Genomic DNA, 24,537 nt, shown 5'->3' with positions numbered 1-24,537 from the left:
AGGACAGCTGTCTCTTCTTTTTGGAAGCACAACAAAAAGAAAAAGAAAAAAACATTTAACTAATCAGATCTTGGAAGTTGATTATTTTTCTTTTTCTACGAAAGAAATTAAATTCTATTCCTTCTTGCACTTTCTACATAGTCCAAATTAGGAAACCAAAGGCAATTACTCTCATTTCATATTTACTCTCATATATATTTCCTGTATAAAAACTAAAGTAACAACCTACATCTGAAAGTACTGTGTGCTATCCTTCCTATACCAACTTTATCAATGTTTTTAAAGATATAGACATAAGCCCTCCTTCTAATGGTGATGTAGAAATCAATGTTCTGACATCAAAATGGAAGAGAAAGTGAGTTTCTACTGAAAGACAAGGCCTTCTATTAAAATCTCTAGTGTTATCAATAATTTTCTCACAGTAGCATAATTGTTGAAAACTTAGTTATGCTACTTTATTGAAAGCCATGCATATAAAACTGTAGAAAAATAAAAGTTCTTAGAAAGTATTAAATGAAAGGGAAAGAATCACCCACTATTACTATTTCAGCATATTGGGTCTTTTTTGGTCTACACCTATTTTTCTAGTTTCTATCATAGCAAACATGGAGTTCATATCCCATATTCCACCCGTGTTAGAGCAGAATCAGCTTATTAAAATTTATATATTATATTATGGTTGCATAATATCTCTTTGTTGATTTCAACATTTGCTCTTTGAAAAAAGCTAGACACATTTGGGTGATTTTATATTTTTTACATTATAATAAAAACATATGAAAAGAGACCAATGTTTAGAGCTAAAGAGACCCTGATTTGTATTCTGTTTCCAACTTTTAACAGCCGTGTGGCTTTGAGCAAGTTACTTTGCTTCTCTGACCGTCGAGTTAGTGGGGTGGTTTTAATAAAAACATATGTAAAATGTCTAGCACAGTGCCTGATACATAATGCTTAATAAATCATGGTTACTGCAAAAATATTCTATATTTCAAATGAATTCCTTAGCTAGAGTCCCCACGTAAAATTATTCATTCAAAAATATAAATGTTTTAAGACTCTTGATAAATACTACTAGATTTCCTTCCAATGTGGTTATATTTCAGACCCTCGACAGCAGTGAGTGTGATCCTGACCAGCAATATTAAAAGACAAATGAACTTAGAAAAGAAAATTAAGGTTAACGAAAAGGTCAATTATCTAAACAAAATAAAACCTTAGTTATATATATATGTGTATATTTCACTAATAAATTCAATTCTATGTAGACTTACCCTATATGAGGGGCTGCTATCCCTTTGTGTGAGGGAGATAAGGTCTGAAGTTTGTTTCCCAAAGAGCTGTTAACTGAAGACACTTTACCTGAAGGCACACCTTACAATAAAAAGGTATTAGTTTTAATGACACACTGAAAAGAAAAATCACATAAAATAGCATCTGACAAGGAAAATAATCACTTAGTGGCAATAAGAAGAATTGTTTTTTAAAAAGTGAAGTTTCCAGGTAACAACATACAGTATCCTTCTAATTTCTATATTTCTTTCTTATAATTTACATAAAAATAAAGGTACGTGTCAGTAGTCAAGCCATTAAACATTTGTCTATTAAGGACAACTGTCAAGTTCAGAGCAGTATAGGTTGAAATGAGGGAAAAATGGTCAAAGATTCTAGAAAAGACCTTGGTAGGCTATTCTGAACAAATGCCATATCATTAACAACATCAAGGATATACACTGATGCTTTAAAAAAGGGACTATAATATAGCTAGAGTAGAAGCTATTGAAAGTTAGTTTATTTTTACCCAAAAATAATTACTAATCCTCCATATCTCTTGCTAATTATTAATCTATTTTAATAATCCAAATAGAACACTATCTTCATTTTCTTCTCTACCAACACTGTAAATACCAAGAAAGGAAACGAGTTATTTCATGGCTCTCATTACCTACAACAGTCTTGCTGGTGCCACTTGGCTGTGGTAATCGTGAAGATCCTGATGACACGGTCCCAGGAATATTTGACTTTTTAAGAGCAGGTGGCTTATACTAAAATAGTGAAAATAAAATATTTTACCAACACTGTTTTTGAATATCAACTGTAAATTAGTGTTTCATTCCCTTCAATGAGTAATCCTTTTACTCGCTACTGTGACCCAAAGTGAGAAAGTGTAGATTAGAAAGTGTCGCCTCAGAGAGACGTTTCCCAAAATGTTCCTTCTCAAAACTGGTGAACTGGAAGTTTGGCTCAGATGTTCCACTGCTAAAATAAACAAAGAGCAACTTTTCCCAGCTCACAGGGGAGAAAAGGTTCGATGGAAAATATTTCCTCAATGTTAGATTTTAACCACCAAGCAAGTATTAATAGAAAAACTTACACCCAACACTGCTCACTGGGTGGTGCCGCTTTAAAGGTCATGATTTTACATGTTCCTGGGTGTGGTTTTATATTTCATATGTATAATCCAGCCACATTTCCTGATAAAAATGCATACGATTACATATCGGTCTGGGCAAGTTTTACAATAGCTGCCTTTTGCTTATCCCCAATGTGAAGAGACAGAGACAATTCTGGCTTCCCATCCTCACCAGACCACGTCAAAGGGATGGGATGTGGGTTGAGAAAAGACAAGCACATCAGCTTATCTTGTTTATTATTATTTTTGCTCCACTCTTTAGAGGGATATCACTATTAATTTTATTTTGCTCTCTTACGAGCCAAATTTTGCTCATTTACTAAATACAGAAATATCTTATCAATCACCTGCTCTGATATAAAGAAATGCACTTGCCCAGGGTTCCACCCCAATTTAACAGCAGAACAGAAATGAAGATTCAGGCCACCTTAGTGCCAGCCCAGTGCTCCACTATGTGGTGATCACTGCTCTTGCGAGTGTACCTGAGAGTTAGCCTAATGCAGTTTTTAGACTGTTAGGACTTTACGTGAAAATGAGCTTTAAACCTGAGTTTCCAAAATCAAATAATATTTTATAACCAATAATCAGTAGTAATACTACTACTAAAATGCTGCTGGCTAAACACAAATTTCAAAGTCAAACATTATAACTCTCCAAAATTCAGTATGTGACCTTTAAAAAAAATAAATCTTGATAAATGGGTCTCACACACACTCAAATACCATGCACATTGGAACTATTATGCCAGAAACCAAAATTTCTTGAACATATGGCAAATAGAAAACCTTTAATAACTGTCAGAGGAACAAATGACTAGAGACCTTGGAGGTAAGCCATATAAAGACAGTTTCTTTAAAAACCTGAGGTGTTTCTGTTTATTTTTTAAAATTTATTTTGAGAGAGAGAGAGGAAAGGATAGAGAAACATCAATTTATTGTTCCACTTATTTATGCATTCATTGGTTGAGTCTTGTATATGCCCTGACAGGAAATCAAACCCGCAACTTTGGCATATCAGGAAGACACTCCAACCACCTGAGCTCCTCGGCCAGGGCCAAGGTGTTTCTGGTCTAAAAGGGCATCTGTTAGTATGTCTCTCCCACTAATATACCAATGAAGACATTAGAAAAGATCTTAAAGTGAACAACAATATGAACAACAAGCCCTAACAGAGTCTTGTCAAAATACCAGAGATGTCTACTAAAAACAGGGCCCATAAAACTGAATTAAAAAACAGAATTGGCGACCCATTCATATTTTGTTAACTACCAAAAACGAGCAAAACGATCAGCATAAAGGCAGGGGTGTATTACATATGGAGAGGTCAAGCCTTTAGGTTGCGCTCAGGCAGGAAGGGCCCTGGTCGTATTATATATCAGGGACTATAAATTTTTATGTACATATTAGAATTTATTATTAACTTAATGGCTTACAAATAGAAAAAGGGAGAATATGCCTTTCAAAAGGTGCTTTGTTTTTCTGCTTTCTGTATTAGGCCTCCTACCATTTTATTCAATTTTATTGTCAGGTTTTCTGAGGTACCTAGAACCTAGCCCAATCTTATCTATCTCCTATAATATTTCCTATTACTTTCAATAAGAACTAGTCAGGTTAGTTTGCTTTCTGAATCCGCATACTACTCTGAATGCCCCTTGTTTAAAACATATTCACCTGCCTCTCAGTAAGTTGCTGTTCCCCTGACCTAGATAATCTGACCCCTTCCTCACTGAGTGTATTTTATCTATTACACAGCATCTAGCTGAAGTTCTCCCAGTGTTATAAAGGCTTTTGGATGACTCTAGCTAACAACAATTTCATGTAAATTCATTCAGAAGAACAAAATAATTTTATCTTAATATAATTAATAGTCAATATATATTTAATTCATTAAATGTTTGTTAGATGCTGATTATTTCATGTGTTTTTATGCAGATCACAAATCTAATAAATTTCCATAGTCAAATATTTATATTTACAAAGACATTTATTGAGTGGAAAAGCTTAGAGAACGTAGAGGACATTCATTTCTTATAAAATGGCAGAAGGCACTACTGGGACCAACCCTTCATCCAAGCACTACAAATGCTCAGGACTGAAATCACTGTGTGCAGGTGAAGATATAGTTGCTATATAGAACAAGGATGCATCTAAGCATCTTTAGGAAAAGTACTCTGTTTTGTTTACTAATATACACCCAGTACTTGCTACAGTGTCTGATTCAAAGAGGATACTCAATAAAAGCTTGTTGAATGAATAAAGATGAGAAAATATAGGGTTAGGCTGAAATGAACATACACAACCGGGTCCTGATGAATCAGCACTGATGTCATTTAAGGTGGGAAAATCAACTACCAGGATTTCACATTTATCAATCATTTGGCACCTAATTGTTGGAATATACATTCTGTTACCTTCTATTGTACTCCCTTTGCTCTACTGGTTATTTTGTTCTTGAAACCAAAAATCCTATTACTGTTATTAACAATTTATATAAAAGGTAAGTATTTGACATCTGTTTGGAAGATTATTCAAAAGGAGCCACTGTTCTTTTCCCCACAATGATGATACTAATGAAGTGCTCTATTTCCAATAACATGAACAAAAACTCAATGAAAGAATTCTCTCACGGAGGCCCCAATTATAATGGAGTCTTTACATTCAATGTTTTATTCATAAATAATGAGAGAAATTGATTTACTTACTTCCTGCTAGATTTACAGTACTAAAAAAGTTGTTTACAAATGAAAGCTTTGTAAAATAAGAAACCTGCTTGGAAGTGTGACATTATCAATGCTACTGTGTAGCAATATGCTTAAAGAAAAACAACAGTACTGTAAAAATCAGTTGCATACAACAAAACCCTTACATGGTTCATGGTGTGCTGAGAGCTTTCACATACACTATTCCACTTGGTTCTCACAGTACACATGTAGACCACCACTTACAGATGAAGAAACAAAGGCTAAAAGCAGCAGCTTGGGCCCTACGTTCATTTCCCCTGAGTATTACTCACTCATAACATGGAAACATTCGGTACTTATATGATTTTCAAATGAGAATTCACTGGCATTTTCTTACTCCCTTATCACTTCTGGTTTCCTCTGCATATGCTTTACCTATTTTTAACTTGTTTTCTTACATTTTCCCTAACACCTCTTTAAAATCTGTATGTTTTCAAGTTTCTACCAACTCAAGTCCATTTCAAATTAATTTTAATCATTTCTTTTCAGTCATTCACATTTCTTACTAAATCTATGAATAGTAATATATAAATTTTAGCAGGTGAGAAAATTGTACTTAAATGTTCTATAAAGCATAAACACAAAACAATCAACTTAAAAAAAAGTCATTCTCTTATTTGTTTGTAGAAATAATGTAGTGCATTTCACCTGTGTCCGAGAAGTCGCTTTGCCTTTGGCATCAGTGGGAAATTTGCCTTTATTACTAATCCGTGCTGCCTGTTCTTTACAGAAATTTATGTGTCTATCAGCCGCATTTTCATTAAATCTCCTCTGGCAATATGGGCACTGAATATAATCTAAAGCAAAAAAAAGAAACAAATAAATAACATAATACTTGAAATGGGACATAAAGAATTATGTTTATATGAAGACATAAGCACAAATAATAACAACTGATAAAATCTCTCATTTCCTTATAACCACCCAACCTGACTTACCTAAACTTTGTACAAATGTTTAAACAAATAGTCTACTAGTATATGATAAATTCCAATGTTCTCCCAGCTTAGAATCAAATTTTGAAGAAAAAAAAGATAAGTCCTCAATATAAAAAACAAGAAGAGGAAAAATATTTTTTTGTTTCTATAATGACACATATTCATCATATATACATATTTTTACATGGTAGACTAGTTAAGCAGTAATACACATTACATTCAAAACATATTTTAAACTTTAGGATCACCTATTAAAATCTTTTATTTCAATTAGAAGAAAACTGTCATAAAATAGTTTAATCAAGTTTATACAGTTTTATTTTTTCAGCAGTCCCAACAGATGAAAGAAGTAAAAACATAATTAATTCAAATTTAGAGCAAACATTTCCATGATAAAATATTCTAAAATGTAATGTATACTATAAATAAAATTTCCTTTAAAATTAAATCTCCAAATTATCCCAAACCAAATTTTGTAGCACTGTAAAAGATCTCAACTGAGACACTAAGAAGACATGAATGAAAAAATTCAGCAGTGCCAAAAAAAATCTCAATTTATTTCAAGTTTACTTTTGAGAGGAAGTCTACCCTTTAGAATTTATGCTCACCTGAAGCTCTGAAATTCATCCTGCTAATTAGTGAATAGGTCTAAAATATCTAATAACAAAGGAGTTGTTTGGTCAGGACTAAGAGATTAAAACTTTCTAAATGCCCAAGTCATGCCGAAGAAGTGTCACTCCTGCTCTCTATCTTATGTAAACATGAGAAATACAGCTATGTTAATAAGCTGTGATACACAAATACCTCCAAAACAGACAGAAAATTCAAGGGAGAATTAGAAGAGACCCAAACCCAGTTGGGTCATTCCAGAAATACTCCTAGAATTCAAGTTAATTACTCTAGAACAGAGGTTGGCAAACTAGGGCCCCTGGGCCACATCCATTCTGCCTACTACCTGTTTTGATAAAGCTTTATTAGAACATGGCCACACCCATTTACTTACATATTGTCTATGGTTGGTTTCCTATAATAGTGGCAATACAGCTGAGTAGTTACAAAAGAGAGAGACCATGTTGCCTGCAAAGCCTAAGATATTTACTATTTGGCCCTTATACAAACAGTTTGCCAACTTCTCTAAAATGTTTAAAATGATCACTTCTACATTTTCTAAAAAAATTTCTCTTTACTAAGAAATAAATCCCAACCTAGAATACTAACACAATTTTCATGCAGTTATCTTGTTACATTAAAATACCTCTTCGGGCTACTCTAATAATCAATGTTAACATGTCAACAGTGCTATTTTAAACCTTTTTGTATCTTAATATCTCAGATGGAGTGGCCAGCACCCCACCCTTGCTTTTGTTAACAATCACAAGCAACTTTTACCCACTCGATGCAGAAAATATAATAATGCATGAGTTTGGGCATAATTTTGGTACATCAGTTTATGTGGTAATTTCCTCGCATGAACTGTACATTTTTGAAGCAATAATATGATTTTTTTCCTTCCCAGATGAGAAGATTCTAAAGAACTAAGCAACAAAACCCTCTGACTCCTACTGAATGACTACATTTCAATTCACAGTGAGCATAATTAAAATATTTCCTGGAATAATGACATTTAATAGTCACTACAATTATTTTAAAAATGATATTATAATGCTTTTTGCTTAAATAAAAGTATTGAAATGAAAAGATAATGCATTTCTATGTTCAACACTGATTATTAAGCCTAAATGCTTATTATTACCATTATTTTGTAGCAAAGCTTTCAAAGATTATGCTTCATCAGGTTCCATTATTAAGAATTAAGATTAATAACAAGTTAAAACTTATAAATTCTATCGATGTTCTAGCGCATGAACACTACTGTCAACAACACGCATATACCAGGGTCATAAGAAGGTGGAGGCGGAGGAGGGAGCTTGCCCCCCTCTTTCAGGGCCTGATCCAGGCCTTTAGCGGCTCTGATGGTGGCAATGAATTCCTCATGTTTTCTTCTCCAATTAGATGGTTTCTTTGGTGGTTCAGGCTATAAAAAAATCAATCAGTTTCAGAACTTTTTTTACAATAAATTGAGATAAAAGTTGAGTGAACGCCATTATTACTTTAAATATTCTGTTATCAGGAGTCCTTAAATGATCTCCTTCCCAAATTTACAATTACAAAAAAGAACTTTATGCAACTATATTATACATAATTTTGAAAATGAAACTAACTGTAACAGACACGGCTAAATTTATTTCTAGAGGTGCCACATGCATTTAAGCTCCCACCAAGAGTGTATTTCCATTTCTGAGTTTCTCCAACCGAGTATGTTTATCACACTTTTGGATTTTTAACTGATTAGAGGTGAAAAAGAGCTCTCTCTACGATTTTAACTGGCTTCTCTTACAATGAGTAAGAGTGAGCATCTTTTCACACCATTAAGAATCACTTGTATTGCCTTTTCTGTGAACTGTTTATATGCTTGGTCAACTTATCTGTTATCTTACTGGTCTTTTTTTTTTCTTAAACAATTTCCAGTAACTCTTTAGATAAGACTAGCCCCAACCCTCCCTACCAATTATGTCTGTCTTTTAAACTTGTCAAAAGGTTTTCTGATATGAAAATTACTTTTTTAAATGTAGTTTAATTTACAAATCTTTTCTTCATGGTCTCTGGATTTGTAGTAAGCTAGCAAGGCCCAATCTCACCCCCAGAGTAAAATGGGAATTTTCCATGTTTCCACCCAGAAATCTCTCATTCATCTTATTAACTTGGAGTTTATCCTGATGGATGGTGTGACATGTGGACTTGTTGTATTTCTGTTTGTTGGCAGAGCTGCACAGTTGTCTCGCCGTCCTTTACTGACATTCCTCCCCTCCGAACTGGGAAAGTACCATGACCATATTCTCTTTTGCGTTTGGGCTTGTTTCTCAACGTTCTCTCTGGTTCCAATGTTGTGACTATCCCTGAGTCAGTATCAGTGTTTTAAATAGTGAGACTTTATGCTATTTTAATGTTTGGTAGGTAGCCTACTTTACTCTGCTTTTATAATCTTTTCTGGTTATTCTTGCACAATACTGTTCCCTATGAACTTTAAAATTAGCTTGTCTAACTTTTTTTAAAGACTACTGTACTGTAACTGTAAAAATAAAACATTACATTCATAAACAACTTAAGGAACTGAAAATCTTTATTATGCTAGGTCCAACTATCCAAGAATATGAGATCTGTTTCCATTTGAAGAAGTGTACACTTTTCTTTCAGTAGTATTTTAAAGTATTATTTACAGAACTCTTATGCTTTTATTATCTTAAGATTTATTCCTAAATATTTATATTTGATATTTCTTTTTTATAAAGGGTCATTTTTATGTTGAAATTGTTGAAATATGAAATATAAAACCTAGTAATTTCTGTATATTAACATTATACTTCACTGACTTCTCTCATTATTGGTAGTAATATATCAGTTGATTCTTCTGGGTTTTCATCTCTTAACAATGGCAGTTTTACCACCTCTTTTCCAATCCCAATATACCTAATTTCTTGTTATCACCTAACTATGGGCTAGAGCTTACCATACTGGTTTGAGGTTAATCCTGTTCCTGACTTTAATAGAACTAGTTCTAAGCATCTTCCAATGAACATGATGCTGACTCTTGTGCTACCAGAGATTTATTTTGTCATATTATTAAAATATCCAACTATTCCTATTATGTCTTTATTTTTAAATCAAGAATATAGGTTAAACCAACAATGTAAAAAAATGGTCCTTTAAAAACACTAATAAGGCAAGACTAATCAAAAAAAGAGAATACAAATCATCAAGAATGGAAAATAGTACATGATCCAGCTCTTACAAACATGAGAAAGAAAAGATTATAAAGAAACTTTATGTTAATAAGTTTGACAACTAAGATGAAACGAACAATATCTTTGGCAAACACTACAAAACAGATACCAGAAGAAATAGAAAATCATAATAATCTTATATGTATTTTTAAATGAATCTATTATTTAAAAAAAACACAAAGAAAACTCCTGGCCCAGATGCCTTGCCTGTTGAATTCTTGCAGATGTTTAAGGGGAAAACATAGCAGCAATCCTTTAAAAACTCTTTTAAAAAAAACCAGAAAACAAAAGAACAACTTTCCTACTAGTCTTGCGAGAGCAACAAAATTTTGGTATAAGGAAAAATTATAGTCCCACTTGTCTCATGAACATAGATGCAAAAACCTTAACTAAATATAAGGACATTTCCATGCTCAAAATGATCAATTCTTTGATGTTTCTTACTTGATGTTGAAATGTCTGATCACAACATTCACCTGCTCCACAATGAGTATCACTTGTCCCCTGGTCAGTCCTGCTGCCCTCTTCTAACTTTTCCTCATAGTACCTGTATCAATTCTGAGCTAATGGTTTTTTATTACTAGTCATTGAATGAGTTAGGTTTTCCTGCTACAGCTATTTACAAGAGGTTTTAGGGAGAAGGAGAGGCCGAGGGTAGCGTTCCAGGCTACACAAACCACTAGCTCCCTTCTCTGTTTGCATCAGATACAGATGCCAATAAGGCCTCACAGTGTGATTACCCTTACCCCTTTGGCTTCTCTAAAACAATATGGGGCAAGTGTGCTGCCAGCCACACTTCCCTCACGCAAGACAGGGCCCTGCAGAGTGGGCCCCGCACCCTGGGAAAGGGTATTTTCCTTTTGCTAGTGCTTTCTGAGGGCCTCTGCCATTGGCGGGGCCTCTTAACTCTGTGCCTCTTCTCCCCACCTCCTCCCTCTTGGCTTTAGTCCACTTCAGCAAGACTCATTCCAGTTCCTGGCTATTCAAGCTCCTGCAGCTCATCCCAGTTCCTGCCTGACTGTAGTAAATGGGGATAAATATTTCCTGGTAAGACCCTCACCATCAAGGAGTCACCTGTACGCTGAGGAGACCCCTCACCTGTAAGATGCCAGGTTGCCAGGTTCCCAGGTTCTGGGCTACAGGCCCCCCAGCACTTCCTGTGCTTCCTTTATGGGTGGCTTCTCCTGGACCTCAGTTGCGCTGGGCAGCCCTTACATTCCGTGGTCAGTGGATTATGCCTGCCTTTACTTTCTCCAGAAATGGAGTTTGCATTTGCTTTGCTCCACTCATTTCCTTGATACAGATAAAGATACTGATAACTACACGACGATGTCCAAAATCTTCTAACATTCTGCTTCTCAAACTTTAAGACGCATACGACTCAGGCAAGGATTGGCTTAAAATGCAGGTGCTAAATGAGTATGTCTGGGTGGGCCTCAGACTCTGCATTTCTAACAAGTTCCCAAAATGGCACTGATATTATTGCTCAATGGACTACCATTTAAGTAGCAAGAATATAAATTACTGACTGTAAATCAATGGCTTTTACTTGATTTTTCCTGAAGATTAATTTTTTAAGTATATAAACCCATAAGAAAGACAAAGGATAACATTTATTAAGAGAGTGCCATGGATAAACTTATGTAATCCCCATAATAAGCCATGAGATAGATGCTACAACTCCTGTCACCAATTTACAGATAGACAGTAGTTTGGCCTCCCCCTTTCTGAAGTCTAAAATCAATAAGTTTGTGATCATTTCAAGCTGAAAACATTACACAAAATTATGGTTAATCTTCAGTCTTAGTATAGCAGATCATTATTATAATTTTCATACATATATATATATACACAGAGAGAGAGAGAGACAGACAGACAGACAGAGAGACAGAGAGAGAATGCAGCAAGGTTAATACTGTTCAAAGCTTATACAATTACCCTAGGTTTAAGGGGTTTTACTGTTGGAATATCAGTTCCTTCAGCTCTTTGTCTGCTTGAATCAAAAGTCTTCCGTTTTTTAGTGGCAGTTTTCTGGCAAATGGGTCCATGTTTTTTCTGTTAAGATGAAGAAACACAATGTATCGTTTTTATTTCTACAGAAGGGAAAGCTTTAAATTGTCATTTCAGACCAGTTTAAAAACCTGAAGTTGAAATACACAGTAAATAATAATAATAATAATACATAAATAAATAAGACATACCTTGCTTTGACTAAAACTGTTCAAAAGTATGTATAATGCATGCTATTAGTTATCTTTCTCACCATAAAAAAGTGTAGATACTCTTTCAAAACTGTGTTATTTAATATTCTCCTAGCTTCATACTGCAAAGAATAAGGGTAATAATGTCGCTAAGTCAAAGCTATTTAAGTGGCGAAAAGCTATTTTCATCATTAAATATCTGAAAATAAATACTAAAAAAATGTATATTGAGACTGCATTTGTGTTTGGATTACAATGTCAATACAATAGACATGGTTTGGCTTATTGAAGTTAACATAAAATAACAGGACAAAGCTGTCAGGTTTGACCCCTGGGTCCTTCCTCCACAATCCCCCTTTCCTCCCTCCGGAACTCACGCTTTCTGCCATTCTTTACCACGGACTTTTCATGAACTATCTAGTGTTCCCATCCTACAGGTATTTTTCTTAACATGGTTGCCAACTCATTCATTCAATCATTCACATATCTACTCATTTTAAGAACAACGGAAGCTCTCTTAACTGACCTCCAGTTAACCTACCTGATAAATAACCCTTCTCCCTCCGCTAAACAGAACACACTGGTGATGACGTCAGTGCACTTAATGCACTTCTTTCCTTTCAGATTTTGATAAACACTAACTGAACAAGCTGGAACTGTTAAACGTTACCTGGGACAAGAGGAAACCTCCAAACTGGTTGATTGGGTGTCACGGAGCCTCTCATGTTTTTCAATACACAATTAGTAATTAATTGTGTATATATTTGTTTTCATTTTGACAAACAAGCACTGAAATTATAGCTATTAGAATAAAATCTTTTAAGTATTTAGAAGTGTGGTTAGCAGGCGAGTTTCCAGTAGATGTCTTTCTCATATTGAGTTGTCTATGTCAAAAGTATGTAGTGCTTGTCCCCAGAACTGAGGTATACACCAGTTGTAGTTGTTACAGTGATCACATCACGTAATTAAATCTATTACATAAATAAATGAGGGCAAAAAAGAACTTTTTTCTGTGAAAATTCAGCTGAATGCTTTGAAAATGATTTGATAAATAGTGAATTGATTTTTAAAAAATCACTGAATAAATGTGTGAAAGCCATTTTTAAAGAATTAAGAAAAGAGTTGTCATTTAAGAAGAGTCTGTAGTCAGAGTGACATTTATGGGTCATTAATTCTTCACTTTGCTTTAAAGGAACAAACTGGAAATATTAAGAGGATGAAAAATGCTATATGGTAGAACTCTAATCAGCAGATCTGAATTCAAAGAAAAGTCTTTACGTCAAAATATTAATAGATGCATATTTATATTTGAAGGTACAATAAAATATGTAAGGGCATAGGCATTTTTTTCCTTATTCTCTATTTAGATGCTATTTTATATTAAAATCAGTTAAAATTGCTTTTATTTGTATATACTAAATATCTAAAAAATGCATAATATACTTTAGGTACCCCTTTCATTGAAAAGTTTACCTTTGGACTGTTTCAAATGTCCATAACCACTGAGGAAATAACATAATGAACTTCCTTTTACTCATCACCCTGCTCCGATTACCAATATTTTAGCAATCCTGTTTCATTTTCCCCAGCTTTTCTTCCTGAAGTACTTTAAAGCAAATCCCAGACACTGTATCATTCTAAACCTTTAAATACATTAAAGGTTTAAACACATTAAATGCATTTCTAAGAGTTTTCCGTTCTGTTTTTGCTAATATCCCCACAAAGAGAGGACTACTTTAATACTTTCATAGGGAAGTTTCGAAGCCCAGTCAAACTCTGAAGGGAAGAAACCACTACAGCAGACGGACATGGACGGAAGGAACTTACACTCTTGAACAAAGAACACGAGCCAGGATCTCTTCCATTTATTCCACACAGGCTCTATCTATGAGAGTTATCCAAAAGTACTGCACGATTCCTGAGCTACTGAATCCCAAAGGAAGAAGGGTACTCACTAATGCCACTGGAAAAAAGGTTCTTCCACAAATCTTGCAAGGTAATAATTCTCCAACTTGGACACCTCCATTTTCTAAAACAGAAAAGAATGTGCTCATTTTATATTCAAACTGTGAAACTTCCAAGTTTTAATGTCTTCTCTTGGCTTCATGTGTAAGTTGTCAGTTCTTGTGAAAAATGTCTCGTTTCATCTGAAATAAGCAGCACTATCAATTAAAATGGGCACAAGGCTTAGAGTTTATCAGTGGTCAAAAAGGCCATGCCAAATACAGAAGTTCTGATGTAAAGATAACCAAACTGATATGTTGGAAGTATCTGATTTATTTTTAACCAAATCAATTTATATATTCTCTTAATTTATAAAATATCTCTATTGTAAATGACTAACCTTTAAAAACCAAATTTATCTTAAGGTTAGTATTACATATTATTAATTTTCAAAGCATTCAGAAATAACATTGGTGATCAGTGGGGTGGCTTCCTGGGATCATCTAGGACAGAAAGAATCTTGTTCTGTTTAACACATGTAAAATAGGAAGTATAATGCTTTAAGGAAAAGATCACCTCATTACTGTGCAAACAGGCACATTATATGAATTGTTCACTAAAATAGTATGTTCATACTATTTTAAAATTCAATGGTCCAGCAAGTTGAGATATTCTGACTTTATGGGCATTTTTCAAAATTCAAAAACTTAAGTAAAATAGAAGCTGAATCTTCTACTCAATCAAAAATTAATACAGGATTGCCTGGTTGGAGCATCCTCTCATACACCAAAAGGTAGTGGGTTCAATTCCCGGTCAGGGCACAAACTTAGGTGCTGTTCGATCTCCCATCAGACATATGCAGGAGGCAGCGAATCAAAGCTTCTCTCTCACATCAATGTTTCTCTCTCTCTCTCTCTCTTGCTAAAATCAATAAAAACCATATCCTCAGGTGAGGGTAAAAAAATTAATACATATATCATGTACTTTCATGCAACAAATTTTGTTATGAAAGTGATAATAGAAACTACATATTTGGGATTCTACATAATTGAGTCAATTTGTCACTTTATTATCTTGTAAAAATATCAAATCTAAATTTATTTCCAGACCTGTAACTTTCTAAAAATGATACTTGAACCTGTATCTTTACCATATTTTCTGCTGAATATTTTACTAATTGTTACAATTCCTTCACCATATGAAAGACAAATAGAAAAACATTTTCTTTTAGAAGTAACATAAATAAACTTATGCATAAAGTACAATTATGACTTCATACAATTTGCTCCAAGGCATGTATTTAGTGGGTTCATGCAAACTAATCAGGAGAATCAAGAGACATTGGTGGGAATACAATCAAACAGTGACAGAGGAACTGGTTTGTTCTCTCTTCTCCTAATACTCCACTGCCCTATTTTAGTAGTAGATAGTGGCTGTTTGTCACCTCAGATGGAGGCAATGCCTGCGGTGGCAGTTAAACAGTGGACACTACAAAAGCAAAGGTAAGATTTGCCCGACTTGTCCTTCTCCAATACCAGAGGCCCGGTTATTTAGGGAGAGCAACTCCACTTATCTGGATCACTTAATCCAGGTTGCCGGATGAAATACATTAGGTGCATTAGAATAAAAATGTCTTCTCATGCTGAATAATCTATTTAGCTTGCTTATTTATAGTTTTCATGTATTCCCTTCGATTCTAAGCAATGATTTCAAAGTTCATCAACCCAAAATGTTAAAACAGTATCACATATTTTACTTGCTTCAAAGTATATTTCAGTGTCTCCTTGCTAATAGGTGACAAAGCAAAATCTTATAAAAATTAACTATTGAGAAAAATCAATTTGACATCTGAAAATAATATGAGTGCCTACTTGGGTACCTACTTGGCAAGCATGTACCAAGGAACAGTGACACAGGGTGGAATGACAGGATCATTGCTCTCAGAAAGCTAACAGTCCACATGATTTAGGTCTTCATATATCTAACAACCAAATCATCTCCTTTTTAAAAAAAAAAAAAAAAAAATAAAAAACTTAAAACTTAACAGCGACTAGAAATCTACAATATAATAAAATTCAACTCCTGGGATTAATTCCTACAAATTATCCAACATGTTCAAATTGTCTTTAAAGGAAAAGAAAATCATTATCACTAAAAGACATAAAAAAAGAGGTATGTCATTAAAGAAAAAGAACTTAAAAACAATTATCTCAAACAAAATATACAGTAATTACTTCATTCAAAATAAATAAAATAAAGATATATAAATGTATAATTTCCTTCTATTAGCTGACCTTAGGGCATTTCCTTATAAGGTATGACTAATCATACAGGCAGCCTCAGTTTAATGAGGACATAATATCTGTTCAATCTATCTTAAAATTTAAGAGGATCAACTGAGATGTTACATATAAAAATGCTTCACAAGCAATGAAATAAAAAATACTACTCTCCAGGCATGTAGGCAAACTCCACTAATCTCTCCTGAGCAGCAAAAGCTAGCAAGCTGTGCAGCTTATAAAAATAGAGGAGAGAGATGATATTCAGAGGGTAGATTATTATAGCAGAGAGCAAACATTGTAGAAAGAAGCACTCAAACTGATGGGCAGAACCAAGTATATAAAGTACTTTAATATTCTAAAACTCTCAGGAAGCCAACCTCACCTTACAAAATTGACCCTGCACACATTATTGATTCTGTTATGAGCTGCTGTATTTAGCAGCTTGAAAACCTGCACAATAAGGCTTGAAATGGTATCTTTAAATAATACTAGGTGATGTGAAATAATATGCTGTTATCTAAAATAGTTATGACATTCTAAAACGTATAACTTTTAAAAATAGGAGAGAGCATTTTCAAGAGAAAACACGTCCTAGAAATTAAGAACAGTGCTGGCCTCTGTATGGGATGTCTGTTTCCTCACCATCTGAATCCAACCTTTAAAGCTCAACAAGCCTCCCTTTTGAGGCATATGACATCTGTTATATCAGCTTTCTCCCTACAATCCTTTTTATTACTTCCAGTTCAACAATCTTTACTGTCTCACAGGATTTCCCTTTTTCAGTTCATCTTAGATTTCAAGAGTCACACTTAACCTACTCAATACATAACTATCACCCTCCACTCCACCTCAGTTCAGCAAAACCACCAAGGGCCCTCCCCTGGACTCTCAGCATACTCAAGCTCCTCCTCCAATCATAGACCTCTACCTTCTACCGCGTTCTCGATCACCTTCTCCATCTCAGAGTGACCAGCACGCTCTTGATAACCTGACCCTGGATGCACTTCCCTTTCTACCTGGTCTGAACCTGACTAGAGTCATTTCCACTACTTTAACCAATCACCCTCATATCCCTTGCTCCATGGTCAAATGTTTGGAAAATTCTAGATGAAACAAATGGGTTTTCTTAGAACACAGCTTTCTCAGTCTTAAGAAAGATTTAGTATGCCATTGTTTCCCCAACAGAAATCCTTTCTGTGCCCCCTCCCCCAAAGATATTTAGGATCAATGTCCAGAGTAGCACATTTTTAGAAACACATTTACTGACTAGCTCCTCCTTACTACCTCCCATTCACTACCTATCCAAACTGCAGGCAAACTTGATTAGGTCTAATCATTGTATTAAAATATATCCAGTTGATTCAGCAAGGACAGACATATTGAGCACCTACGAGAGGGCAACTGTTCTAGGAGGTAGGCAAACAGTGATGAAAAAAACAAATACCCAGATCTCATGAAGCTTCTACTCTTCTAAAAGGAAAAAACTTAAATAAAAACAATTAAATGTATGAAATGTCAGGTGGTGATAAGCACAATGTAGGGCAAAGTAAGGGGAGAGGGGACAGTCATAGTGCTATGTGTCTGTGAGCTTGGGAAGAGGGTAGGGTCAGGGAAAGCTGTTTCAATAAGGAGACATCGGAGTAGAGACCTTAAGAAACACCTTCATCTACTAACTGTATAATTCAAAGGCCTCTTATGAACCCTCATCCTACTGGACCTTTCTATAGCAGTACTGCTGATTAATCACTTCCACCTTTCAAGTCCTTTCTCTCTTGGTTTCAATGTTTTTCTCCCCAAAGCCCAAATTTTTCAGATCTCAAGCTAAGCAGGGTTTTACCTGGTTAGTAGTTAGACCTAGAGGACTACCAGGGGCCACAGGCTTTGTTCTGACACCTAATAAATATTAGTTTCTCCCCTAATGCTCTTTCTTGACAGTGGTTAAACCTCTTTAAATATCACTCCCCCCCCCCACACACATACATACACACACTCCAATTTCCTGCTGAAACCTACAGCATCTGCTCTTCCCAAGTTTCTTCCCTCATTTCCTTAACGATAGCTTTCCTGGCGAACGCATCCGGTTGCTATCATTTCTATGCTGATGACTACTAAACTAAAAACTCCAGAGAGGTACTTCCAAGTACCTATGAGGCTTTGCCACCAGTTATCCCCCTAGCGCTGCACAAACACAACATTTGAAAGCCAAACTCATTACCTCATCTCCCAAATTTGGCGTTCTTCTTGGTTCAAGATACTACTATTACCTTAGTCCAAGCTAGAAAGCTGCTTTATCTTTCATTCTTTTTCCCTCTTACATCCTGCAGTCCCCAGCTCAGAAGTGTCTTCTAATTGATCCTCCCTCTTTAATTCCTATTCCTGCTGCTTTTCCTTAGCTCAAATTCTCCTGCTGCCAAGGTCATCTAGTGGGGTTGCCCCCAATCCCTTCCAAACACACTCTTTTTATCTATTCTGAACCACTCGTAAGCTCCCAGCACACATCCTGTGGTTTTATCCATCCAGTAAACAAGTAACTACTGAGGGGGCCTATGCACTAGGCACTTTACTAAATGCTTTATATATGTTGCATCATTTAATAATTAATATACTTCAGGCAGACTGGTATTTAATAGCTCCATTTTTTATAGCTGAAGAAACTGAGGTTCAGATTAACTTCACAAATCATAGAGCTAAAGAGAAAGCAAGGATCCAAACTCAGGCCCCTCCAATACCCTGGGTTTTAAAATACCTAGCATCCAACTCAGTACCAAAAAACAGTGAATACTAGATACATTAATAAAGATGAAGAATTATTCAGTAAACTGATGTGTTTATATTAGGGAGAAACAAATCAAAAAGAAACCCCGATGGGTCAGGATGGCCGTTTCCCACTAGATTGAGGGCTACACTGGAAAAGAGCAGACTTCTCATCAAGTTTCTGAGGCAATACACCACTACTAACTTGAGCAGTCCAAAAGAGGGTGGGCAGCCTGATCAATCTCTGTCACAACTGTTATAACCTCTTATCAAGGCGTTATGAAAAGAATGACAATGCTGTATATATGAATACAATCTGCTTAGGGTTCATCATGTCTGTTTTACAGATGAAAAGCTTATGAGAGATTGGAACCCTCCCAAGTCTAGAACTACCGCTGCTGCTCTTAGATATACCTATAGGTGACAAGATTTAGGTGAAAAGGAATTAAAGGCTTTGCTCTAATTATCCACACACTACAAAAGTGCTCAAATATAGCTTAAACAAAGTCATGAGAAATTGTTGATATTTGATTTTAAATACAGTGTTCAGCCTACTAGTTCATCTCTTGACAATCCAGGAAACATAAAGGTCCAGGAAAACCAAAAATAATATAAGTGGTATAAGACACACATGAAAATAAAGTTATATGAAAAGATATGATGATAGAATTTTTCAGTGGTCCATATATTTTCTGGTTTTATGATCGAGATTAGCCTGGTAACTGACTTCGACTAGAAACGTGGGTCTAATGCCAAAGAGTGCAATATGTGCTCAATTACTATGACATGCTAAGCAAACTCTTAAGATTTTCCACTGGATACGGTAATATAATGTTTATTAGACAACCTCAAGGTGCTAGACTTTAACTTCCAATAGGATAAAAAAAAATCTATCAATGTTTATTAAATGAAAACACAGATGAATTACTGTATGGTAACCTTAAGACTCAAAGTTTTGATCTTTGCAAAGTGTGAATAACAGGCACTGATTTTCAAAAAGAAAAAAAGAAAGGCAGTGCCCTAACTTCAACAAAAAACTCTCAGCTTTTATTAGTTTAAACCATTTGAAATTATGAATATTTAATTATTTTGACCTCCAGAAAGGACAAAAAAAAAAAATCAAAGGAAAAGTAAAGAGCAAATACTGTTTAACGTGATACATCACAAACTGGACCCAGGGCAAATGCCCGGGGGGTGGGACCCATCCTCAGTAGGGGGTATGCAGGAGGCAGCTGACCTGTCATGCTCTCACACTGATGTTTCTCTCTCCCTTCCTCTCTCTCTAAAAATCAATAAACTATTCCTAATAAATAAGTAAAGTTCATTTAAAAAACAAAACAAAACAAAACTGCCTCCAGGAGTTCTCTAAACAAAAGTGTCTTGAAAGTAAGGAGTACTATCACTAGAATTCTTATTTCATAGAAACATGAATGATCTGCCTAAAACGACTTAAATAAGCAAAGAATAAGAACCTTCATTTGTTATAGTATACCGCACCTGCCCACAAACAGACATCTATCATAATTCTTATCATCCTTGAGGTGTTTACTACGAGAACTTCACCTAAGAGCAGAAGCATGGAATAGTACCCTGCTCATTACTACCTTTGCTTTTTGGTGAGCTTAGGTCACTGCAGTTACTACTTTTCACTTGACAACACAATCTGAAATGATTGATTCTTTAACTTGCAATAATGCCTAGAGGCTCAATGCCTCTGCTTGTTCTTAAGTTCACCTGAATCTAACCAGAGGACAAAAAGAGCTAAATCCAGACAACAGGATCTCTCAGTTCCCCAGGGTTAATTCTTCATCAGAAGGGTTAACCGCAATCTGAAACGGAGTCATGAAACTGTTGTTGCCAGTGCCGGTCGGGCGTTTTCCCCCTTTGTTGGTTTCAGGCGAATGCTATGTTACAGAAAATAAAGTGGGTAAAGAGAGTAGAGAAACAAGGGTAAGAACTGAGAACAAAGCAAAATCTGGAGTCATGGTTACAGCACTAGGATAAACCCCAAGGTGAGGAATCAGCGCGGCTCTCCTGCACAGAGTCGTCGTGAATAAACCCTTAGACCCTTCTGCTATCTATTGTCCCGCACCTAGAGCTGGCCCGTGACACTGCCCTGGAAGATGCTCTTGGCATCCTTCCCATACAAGAGGCTGTAGAAATGGAAAAACGGTTACCTAGGAAAACTGGCCAAGGGAAGTGTCAGAAGCTCCAGGCTGGAGACACACCCCAGGACCCCAGCAAACGGTGGAGGGGGGCGGGGGGCTGTGGACGGTCATGGAGGGTCCACTTTGCAAGGAAAACGAAATCTGGCCCGAGGCTGTGATGGCCAATAGAACAGGAGGAGTCAGGCATGACCAGAAAATGGTCTGAAGGGACTCGCAGGCTTGTGCCAGTGGCAGATTAGGCTCCAGGTGGAGAACCCCGGCCGAAGACCGTCGGAGGCCGGAGCCTGAGGGTCATCAGCCCCGCGGGGTCGGGGCTGTCGGTCTCCCGCCGGCCCGGGCCTCCGGAGGCACCCACGGTCCGCTGCTCCGGACCCGCCCTCGCTTCCCCGGTGCGGGCGTCCGGGGCGCCGTAACTGCTCCGGGCCCGCCCCAGCGGCCGGGCCCGCACCCCTTCACCCCCTCACCTTCCAGTCCTTCCATCGCGACGCCACCTCGGGCTCCGGGACGCTCCTGGGGCTGCGCCCGCCGCCGCCGCCCAGCTCCCCAGCTCCGGCTGTAGCAACGCGGCCGCACCTCCCACCCGCTAACATCCCGGGCTCCCATTGGCCGCCTCTGGGGGCGGGGCTCCAGAGGGGCCGGGCCTGGGAGGCGCTCGGCTCGCAGCCTCCGCCGCTCCGCTTCCCGGCTGCCAGCGCCCGGGCGGTCGCGCTGTAAACCTCACCCCTTCGAGGGCCTGCGGCCGCCCCCCTGCGCCTTTGTTCCGCTGCAGCCCTGCTGCCTGCGCAGCGTCTGCTCCTGTGCAGGCGACCTCGGCACCGCGTGGGCCCCCACGGCCGGTCTCTCAAGCAGTCCCGTAGTTCTGAGTTCCCCGCCGCCCCTCTCTGAGGCCTGTTTCAGCAACAAACCAGACACAGGTCCTGCATGCGGCCCGCTCTCCATTTTCCGCCCTCTGGCCACATGGCTTGACCTGAGAGCATTCCCTGGACGGTATCTCATCCACCTTTCTGAATTAAGCCACCTTTCCCCCGGATATGGCACTTTCTGTCCGGGACGCGGAACTGGGGTTGTAGGGAGCGCTCGAAAACAGTTTCCTCACCGGCGTGTCCTCTCGGCCCACCCTAGCTCTCCACTCTACCGCCCTTGGGCTCAGGTAGCCTGCTGGCCTCCCCTCTAAGGAGGTAACATCACACTCAGTTAAAGGGAGAACTGACCTACACGTGGCCCAGTGAGGCCTGTTGCTGTGGGTCAGAATCAATTGGGAATGAAGCTGTCGACGCCGAGGACTGTATCTGCCGAGACAGGCTCCATGTGGTTAACTGGGCCCAATCAGAACAGCAGCACCTGGCAGACACTGTTTGCAGAGGACTCTCGGGCAGGCTTCCCGGTGGGGAAAAGCCGCGTCTTGAAGCCCAGCTGCGCGGAGGGTTTCTCATATTTGCATCTTCACCCGCCAGAGCGGCTCCATAAAGACCAATCTGGGTGCGCAGTTCTGACCAATCAGGACAGTGCTGTCTGGACCAATCAAGCTGCAAATATGGATTCCTCATTTGCATAAAAGTGGGCCAATCAGGGACCAGGGCGGGCGCTATTTCTTTATAAGAGCCTCGGGTGTGCAGCCGGGAGTTCAGTTTCCCCGGCTGCTGCTTGGAGGCTGTTTGTCCAGTTTGCAAACTGTTCATCAAAAAGGAGACTAAAGCCGCTCCTTTTCCTGCGCGTCAGACTGGGAACCCCTGTTGGCGTTGGCCTGGTGGCGGCAGCCTTTCGTTGACAAAGGTAACTTCAAAACTAGCTGGAACCTTTGCTGAACAGTTGAATACATCTCACCAGAACTACACTTCTTTGAAAATTGGATGTGGCTGTGATAAACCATATTGCTTGTTAACTTTAGTATAGTTACCGCCAAGTTATCAGTTTTAATATTTCCATAACAAACCCTACGTTGATTTTTGTCCTTAACCTGTTCAGTTGTAAACTCCTGACGTGTCCAGCCTGGTTGGCTGTGGGACGTATCTTGCGAACGGTACGTATCGTGCTGCAGCCTTTAGGAAGCAGGAGCCGGGTCCTGCGCGCCGAGAAAGTACTGTAAACACGCACTTGAGGGGCGCAGCAGCTCTCCCTGTGGGCGCTCCAGGTGCGTTTGCGTGTGGTCGGTCGACCTCCTGCGCGCAGTCGGACCTGGAAAACCGCAGGCGCTCTGTCTGGACTCCTGCCCTTCCCCGGTCCTGCTCCCCTGAGGTCCGAGATGCTCCCTCCACGTGGCCAAACAGGCCCTCTTTTCTCCCTGCTGCTAAGACACAGTTAGAATTGGAATAGTGGTAACTGTAAAAAGAGCACTAAGGAAGAAAACACACAGAAGAAAAGCCAAAAATAAAGACAATTTACCTTAAGTTCTTGAACTGAAGGCCACAGAGTTTGAGTTGGCTGATTCACACCTTATTGAGCGTAAAAGCTACAACAACAAAATCAACTGATAACAATTTTAAAAATCACGTTAGGCATGTTTTAGGTATTTTTCCTGTATTTATTTAATCTTAAAAACAGTCCTACGAACAGATACAGTAAACTCTTGATTTTGCGGACCTCGATTTAACGGACTTTGGATTTAATAGGCGAAATCTCGGGTTCGTATGTCATATGTGAAAATTAACACCTTGTTAATTTTAAAATGCTTTTAACTAAGATTTGCTTATAATTAACAGTGTTTTTTGTTATTAATTCACTAATATTTTTAAGTTGTTTGCCAATAGGCCATATGTTGAAAACAGCACTAGTAATTTTTCCAACATAAATATTACATATCTACAACGATAGTCTATATATTTAAATCCAAAAGTCACCATTCTTAAATATTCTGCAAATGATTAGCACATGATCACACCAAATCCTGCTATAATTGGTTTTCTTGTCACGTGGCAGAACTTTCTGCAGCAGTTTTAACACGTGCAGGCTCACGTTCTCACGTGCACTAAGCTGTGCCCCAGCCACGTGTATTGTCAGTTGGTGACACGTGAGTGCATGTATTGACTAGACCTATTCAGTATAAATTTAAAATTACTGTAATACATATAGAAACCTTTTTGGTGAAATTAAACTTTTTATACATACTTAATATTAATTACACAAATGTGTCTACATAAGTGAAAACAGGTAAACTAACTTGTCAATTTTTTAACATACGCATTCGGAAAACCTACTTTATTATATAACAGACTTTTGGTTTTAACGACACCCCCTCACCTGAATTAGTCTATTATATAG

General features: G+C 37.6%; 1 protein-coding gene across 5 annotated transcripts in view; it reads right to left on the bottom strand.

Annotated features, from left to right (window-relative positions):
• The window catches only part of ZC2HC1A (zinc finger C2HC-type containing 1A), a 36,343-nt gene extending 14,519 nt beyond the window's left edge, over positions 1–21,824 (bottom strand). The window contains exons 1-8 of one of the 5 annotated variants that reach the window (XM_016216054.2): positions 20,846–21,068; positions 15,959–16,075; positions 14,087–14,160; positions 11,869–11,985; positions 7,982–8,123; positions 5,799–5,947; positions 1,943–2,042; positions 1,272–1,371 (exon numbers count right to left, since the gene is read on the bottom strand). In XM_016216054.2, coding sequence (XP_016071540.1) covers positions 1,272–1,371; positions 1,943–2,042; positions 5,799–5,947; positions 7,982–8,123; positions 11,869–11,985; positions 14,087–14,160; positions 15,959–16,037 — 761 coding nt within the window. In that variant the 5' untranslated portion in view covers positions 16,038–16,075; positions 20,846–21,068. Of the gene's footprint in view, positions 1–1,271; positions 1,372–1,942; positions 2,043–5,798; positions 5,948–7,981; positions 8,124–11,868; positions 11,986–14,086; positions 14,161–15,958; positions 16,387–20,845; positions 21,069–21,743 lie in introns of those variants that run through there. The other 4 variants (XM_016216057.2, XM_016216055.2, XM_087825459.1 and 1 more) reach the window with 4 other exon arrangements.
• Between the last annotated feature and the right edge of the window lie 2,713 nt (positions 21,825–24,537).

Source organism: Miniopterus natalensis, chromosome 16 (assembly GCF_054644295.1).
Source record: "Miniopterus natalensis isolate mMinNat1 chromosome 16, mMinNat1.hap1, whole genome shotgun sequence".
Taxonomy (NCBI): domain Eukaryota; kingdom Metazoa; phylum Chordata; class Mammalia; order Chiroptera; family Miniopteridae; genus Miniopterus; species Miniopterus natalensis.
This window is presented reverse-complemented; position numbering and strand designations above follow the sequence as displayed.